Source organism: Gavialis gangeticus, unplaced genomic scaffold (genome assembly GCF_001723915.1).
Source record: "Gavialis gangeticus isolate Ggan-Ray unplaced genomic scaffold, GavGan_comp1, whole genome shotgun sequence".
Taxonomy (NCBI): domain Eukaryota; kingdom Metazoa; phylum Chordata; order Crocodylia; family Gavialidae; genus Gavialis; species Gavialis gangeticus.
In genome coordinates this window covers 109,106,490-109,113,382 of record NW_017729031.1, presented here as the reverse complement: position 1 = coordinate 109,113,382, position 6,893 = coordinate 109,106,490, and the positions used below count along the sequence as shown (strand labels likewise).

Below are 6,893 nucleotides of genomic sequence, written 5' to 3'. Positions count from 1 at the left end.
CCAGGGAGGTCGTGGCAGAGCATGAAATGAGGCACCCCCAGTCTTCTGCTTTCCAGGCAAAGGTCTGATCCACAGAGCCCTCCTTCCTCTTATCCAAGGGTTCCCAAACTAAGGGCTATGACACCGTTTTGGATGATGGCACCTCTGGATAGTTATGAATCTCTCAAATTCAGTTACAGGAACCAGGTGCAGACCAGAAGTGAGATCCCTGTGGTTGAAGATTGAGAGCTGCTGCTCCAGGTTTTGAAAATGTGGTGAACACGGAGAATCCAGAGTGTGGTGACAGGACAGTTCCTCATCTGGTACCATCCAGATGGCCTTAATAATAGTGTGCCAACCACTACCCATACTCAAAACGAGCTCATGCCATTGGTATGGTAGTGCAGGTGAGGTCGCTAAATATAGGATCCTCTGTTGGGGTCAAGGAGAATATGTCAGACAAGTGCTCAGGATTCAAAGGGAATGCCAGCAGCTGGCGCACAGGAGCTGCAAAGGCAGCACTGGTTGCTTGGATGAGAGCATGTGCTTTCCCTACCTGCCTGTAGAGACTCCTTTGATTTTACTTCAGATCTCTGCTTGGAAGAATTGGACCAAATGCAAACAGGGCTAATGACATCACCCCACAATGTCCGCCATTGCCAATCCAGCTGCTTGGAGACCACAAAGCCTAATGGGCCCCATGCTCTGCCCCTGTCTCCGCTGCCTCCCAGGACCCAGGGAAAGTGTGGGAGCCTGAAAAGCAAAAGGAAAAGGAAAAGGAAAAGGGAAGCCTCAGCTGCCACCTTAGAGGCTCTGCAAGCAGCTTCCACAACAGGCAAAAGGAAGAACGGGAAGGAAGCCTGGAGCACTGCCTGTGGGCCAGAGCGTGTATATACCCACAGGGACCTGCTTGTACCAGCCTCCCTGAGGCCTGACGCTGTGTGCTGTTCTGGCAGCTTCTTATTCAAATGGCCTGGTGGTTTCCACACAGACCTCTAGCCTGGTCCCCAAAGTGACTCCCTGACAGCAAGAGCCCTTTGACTACGCATGGAGGTACTAAAGAGGATGAGGAGGGGCTGGAAGCTGCTCCACATGCCCCCAGGGCAAGGGCCAAGGGTAGCACATCCCAGTGCAGGAAGATGGCAGGGGCTTGGCACTAGAGGGCATGATGAGGCAAGGAAGTGATACTTGCTGTCTGCAGCACGTGGCTCTGTACCCAGGTCCCACACAGAGGGCTGGACACCCCAAGCCTACCAAGGTAGAGTGGCAAGAGAGAACTGTGAGCCTGGGATCTGGCCAGCTCCCAGCGAGCTGCCGTCACCTCGGCCCCCACCTCCCACCAAGCAGGAACATTTTCTTCCCCCTGGAAGGGACTCTCCTCTGCTGCCCCTGCCAGCTGCTGCCGGACTCTTCTTCAGGCTCCCAGAGGGAAGCCAGAGAAGCAGAGCAAACAGCAACTTTCTGTTTGTTTTTGAGTCTGGGTAAAAGCTGGGGCTGAGTCCAAAAGGTGGGGAGTCAGTAGCTGCCACACATGGCAAACTCCAAAGGAGAGGGAGATTGCAGCATTTACAGGTGGGTTCTGGGACAGGCCTGGAAGAGCAGACCGCAGGGAGACTGCAGGGCTCCTTGCTATAAATCTGGGCTAAATCCTCTCTGTCTGAGTCAAACAGCAAAGATAAGCCAACGCACTGGTCCTGCTTTTCTGATGTCCTTTCCTAGCCCTTCTGATGTAGCCCCTTCCCATCCACTTTTGTGAGCTGGGTGTGGTTTCCTGACTAATACAGCACCTGGCTCCAGTGACATGGAAAAAGAGAATGCATAGGAACCCCTTCTTCCTCCCCCATCCCCAACCCTGCATGAGTCCCCGAGACATGGGACACGACTTCCTTCTCTGGGCCAGCGCCTTCCCCCAGTGACCTCCTCATCCCCCTCCCCATCCCCAGGGAGGAAGGAAAGGCTGCAAGATGCCTACAAGCTTCCAGGAGAGGAAATGGGAGAGGAAGTTCTGGGAGTGGCTGTCCACTGATCCACAGGGCTTTTGTTTTATCTGAGTTACCAGGGATGCACGTATTGGGAGCTTGGAGGGAAGTGGAAATTTGCAATCCAGAGCCATTCTCTCAGTCCTCTTAGTGCTACATTCCTCCGACCTCCTTCATAAAGACATTGCATGTGGTTGTGCTTGGAGCTGAAGCTCTTGAGTGGGCAGGGTCCTGCTGAGGAAATAAGATCTTTTCTGTGAAGAGTTAGTTCCCATCTCAAGATCTGGTGGTGCTGGGCTTTGGGCTGCATGACTGACGTGTGGGACCCGTTGGATGGAAGAGGAAGACAGTGGCAGCAAGCCCTCTTGCAACGTGTTTACAGGAAGGGTTTTTCTGCTGCGGTGTTTCTGCACCGTGGCTTTCTCCTCCACTCTAGCCTGAAGATCCTCTTGACGCGAGGAAGTTGGCAAGAATCTCAGTTCTGTGAATTGCTTTTCTATATTGTTCAAGGAGGAAACGAGGGAGAGATCAGAAGGCAAGTTGAAACGAGCTCCCGTCATCAAAACACACAGGCACAGACAGGTTCCCAGCCCAGTTCCTGACGCTGCAAACCACAGGGCGGCCGGGAGCTGCTTTCAGTGATCAACAGAGCTGGCACTTGCGCCTCTCTGAAATGCAGAAAATAGAAACTACAGAATCTCCACCTTAATGACCAGACTGGAGAGAAGACAGCGAGACGTAAGCCTGCAGGTAAACTCACAGGGCGGTACAGAGCTGACTGCGAGGCTGGCTTGCTGGGACTGTTATTGCAAAGGTCTTGGGTTGGGGGTGCAGGGCCAAGTTTTTTGCAAGATCTGTGATTTTCCAAAGGATATTTAAAGTGGATCAGAAGTTAAGGAAGGAGCTCTAATCTCTGTACAACAAAGCATCTTGGAGGTATCATTAGCGGTTGGAAGTTCATACCATATAAACATGTACTTTTGCCCTCTGGAATTACTCTTGGACCCCAAGAACAGTTTTCTCTGCTGCCCCTCAGCTCCCATGAAAGTTTGACATACAGGAGACCAATACCATCTGATTGAGGTCAGTGATCATACACCTTTTCTTTATTATACAGTTGTACAGATCTAGAGGCTGGTGCAAAGGAGGGTTTAGAATTTATTGGAAAGAGTTAACAGTTCAGCAGGTTCAGAGCTGATCATTTCTGACTCTATAATAGGCATGCTTGCATCTGTCATTCAGAGACACCAGCGGGGAACCCAACTAACACTGCTCTTTCCCTGGAGTCTAGATCTGGGAGTGGACGTAGTCCTGGCCTCTGCCCCAGAGAGTGCTGTCATGAGCTGGTTCAGGCGGGCTGCTGGTAGGGACCTCTAGATTTGACCGGGTGATCTTACGGGGCAATTGCTTGCACTCAGCTCCTGAGAAAATCAGGCCAGTTCTTTGGACCTCTAAATGTTTAGCCAGAGCCTCACTTTAAGTGTCATATGGAGTTCCCTAAAGCACTCTGTGCTATGCTGACTGCTTTTGGCGATGCCCATGTCAGATAATGTTGAGCCCAGCTTAGGGAATGGTTTTTGAAAGGCTCTTCTCGCCCTAGCACACAGCTGGGCTCACAGCACCGCAGTGCAAGCTCTAGCCTTACAGTAGAAGTGTCTGTAGAGTGCTGGGCAGCCCAAGAGCCCAGGATATAGGTTTGGGGCCTGATCCAGCTTCCCTGGAGGTCATGGCAAAGCTCCTGTTGATTTCAGTGGTATCTTTCTAATCTACCAGACAGTGAGATTCTGTGTGCAAGCAGAAGTTAATGGGGCTCATACAGGAGGAAGCTGGGGGTCTTCTTAAGGCACTGGTGTGTGGGGGAGCTCAGATTACACTCCTATAGTAACATCTGCTGCCCTGAAAACCTGTGACTCTGTGGCTGATTCATTTCCATTTGACTGAACATTGCATGTTCCTGCAATACTTTGTGCTGCCGTGTCTTGCAATATATAGCAAATGGGAGAGCAGAGTGCCAGGCAGCACATCTTGAGGAATAATGTCACTCCTGTTCATGTGTAATCAGAGGTTTTCCTTGCTATAAGGAGCCCTTGTGGCATCCTCTTGCCTGTCCAGCATTACCATGCTATTCAAAGGCAACAGAGCTCCTTAAAAACAGTCTCCTACACGTTCTTCTGGGCTCACGTGGATCTAGTGCTAACAGGGGAGAGCCAAGCTCTGCCTAATCCAGAACCAGTATCAGAGCATTGTTGCTAGCACCACTTGCTTCAGAGGGAAGCCTGGAAACCTGCCGTTACAATAATAGGATGATTGCCTCTGCATTAGTTTTCCCCATTATCTCTTAAAAAATTAGCAATCAGCACAAGGCCTGAAGGACGTGGTGTAACATCCCTTCCAAGACATGCTTGACCATTGGCTATCAGAGCACTGGCTAGTCCTGTTTGCGGAAACATCCAGCCCCATTTTGACTTGTAGTGAGGCCTTGTCCTCCAGGACTCGCTAGGGCAGGGAATTCCCCAGGTCTCTCTATCTGGAAAGGTGTTTGCTTTTGGTGGTTTTGGACTGTCTTTTCCTTGCTTGTCCCCTGACTGTGTTCTGAGATCTGGAAAACAGACACCCCCAATCTCCCTTCTACAGACCATTTGTTATGACTTTTGACATGTCCCTTGTTACTTTGTTAGGGAAATGTTTGCTGTTTTGTCTGAGTGAAGAATTATTCTTGTGTTTGCTTAGAAGCTGCTGTGCCTCCAGGCTGCAGAGAAGCAGCGTGTTCCTGGGAGATGAGTTATGCAGACATAACACATGTTATGTGCTGTATACCACTTCCGGCAGGAACTGTGCTATGAACTGTGGGACAGGCAGTGCAGTACACTGCACAGGTGCAGCAGCTGTGCTAAGGCAAGCTTTGATCAGCTGAGCAGCTGCAAAATCTCACAGGGAGGCTGGATGCAACACTGGACGCTGATCACATGAACTCTTGGGCTGGTTCAGATGGGACAAGTTTGGAAATGTAGCCAGGGGCATTCCAGCAATAAATCTCATGCAAAAAAATGAGGGGGCCTGAAGGGCTGGTTGTCATATACAGCAGCTCATCCAGATTTAGAGGAGATGTTTGTGAGAGGCTGAAACACAGCTGGGAGGCCAAACTAGAGCTTACGGTTCATGCTTGGAGATGGTGTTCTTATGATGCCTTGACCATCTCTGTAAGGGCACCAGGAAATAGGTCCCTGCCCCCTTGGGATCTGACTCATCATGGTGCAGTTAGGTCAGGGGCTCCTCACTGCTCCCTCTTTCCCCGCCCAGCCCCTCTCCAGAAATTTCAAGGTGCTTTGAGGTCCCAGTTTTCAGGCAACTCCTTGAAAATGTCACAACACCTCCCCAGTGAGTATCAGATTCTACTACAGAGATGGCAAAGCATGCTGCAAGACATGCACACGTTGCTGTGTGCACCACCTGGGCTGCAAGCTGAGGAGCTGAAGTGGCATGTGTCATGATCCATCAAGGTGAAATGGAGCATGGAAATGTAGCAAAGCAGTTCCAGCCCGGACCATGGGGCTTGGCCATCCCCCACTGGAGTCCAGGGGAAATCTCCCATTGTCCCATTGCTGGATGAGTCCTGAAGTTTATCAGTGTGAAAGTCTGGCCTAGGGGATAGGGTACCAGCCTAAGACTTACGAGACCTGGGCTCTTCCTTGCTCTGCCACAGATTTAGTGTGAGACCTTTGGCAAGACACTTAGGCTTCGTTTGTACTGCAGCTGGAGATAGGATTGTAACACAGGCAGGAATACCTGAGCTACCCTCACAGTAACAAATGTGTACTCAGACCCCCAACGTCACATTGACATGGACTTCTGCACTGACTGTTCAAACCCAACCAGGACACTGGGTACACAGGACTGCCAAAGTCCCTACCCTACGCATTCACTGCTCTTCATACCCAAGCTAGCTAGAGCCCCCCAGCTGTGGGTGTGTCCACATGGGCTGAAGGCCCATCTCCACCTACAGCCTTTGCCTCTCCGCATCTTCCTTCCCCATTTCTGATGTGCGCAACCAGCAGCTGCATCTCCTGTCTGTTCAAGGCCGGCGGGAGGAGCTGGGCGGTGGAAGAGCCCTGCTGCTCATCCATGCTTCCATCTGAGTGGTTCTCTGGAAGTTTAATTACTGAGTTAACACCAGGATTTTTAAAAGGTTGCAAGACAGAGGTGGGTGGATTCAGCTGACATTAGGGCTTTTGGAGTAAAGCTGCAGCATGGGAAGGAGACTGCTGCATTATTTGGCAGAGGGAGGAAGGAGGATCCGGCAGTGACAATGGGGTTGTTGTAAATTTGTTTCCTTGTTCCATGTCTTGCAGGCAGAAGGAAACAGGAACCGATCACAGGAAGCCGCTGCCCAGGAAAGGGATTCCTTTGCCCAGCATGGAGCCCGCTGGCACCCCCGAGGATGTGCATGTCCTGGTGGAATATGGGTTTCAGTACATGGATAAGGGTGGCTGCTTCATTTCCATAAAGCCCAACGAGAGGTACATCCTGCTGAAGAGAACCACTGACCACTGGTGGCACGTTAAAAAAAATAAGGACAGCAAGCCATTCTACATCCCAGCACAGTACGTGAAGGAGCTGCCTCCAATCACCCAACCCAAAAACTTCTATGACCATCCTGCTGAGGAGTCTGGAAAGCCCAGCTCTGGGCAGACGGAGGAGAGTGCTGTCCTGGAGCCCACCAGGGCCAGTCCAGAGCAGCCTTTGCAATATAAATACAAATTTGTGGGCACTGCTCAGCAAACCACGAATATAAATGAACCCAGTGGTCTCTCTGGCTCTGTATTTTTGGGGTCTGTGATGCCAGCTGGAAAAAATACCTCCTTGTTAGGGAAGACTCTGCCTCAAGTTGCTGAAGAGACAAAAGTTTCCCCCCCTGTGCTGAGTTCATTTCAAAGC

The 6,893-nt window shown here is 51.0% G+C and overlaps 1 protein-coding gene across 1 annotated transcript in view; it reads left to right on the top strand.

Annotated features, from left to right (window-relative positions):
- The first annotated feature begins 6,281 nt into the window (after positions 1-6,281).
- Positions 6,282-6,893, top strand: part of LOC109301678 (rho GTPase-activating protein 27-like) — a 5,655-nt gene continuing 5,043 nt past the window's right edge. Inside the window, exon 1 of the mRNA XM_019522916.1 lies at positions 6,282-6,891. Coding sequence (XP_019378461.1) covers positions 6,297-6,891 — 595 coding nt within the window. The 5' untranslated portion in view covers positions 6,282-6,296. The remainder of the gene's footprint in view (positions 6,892-6,893) is intronic.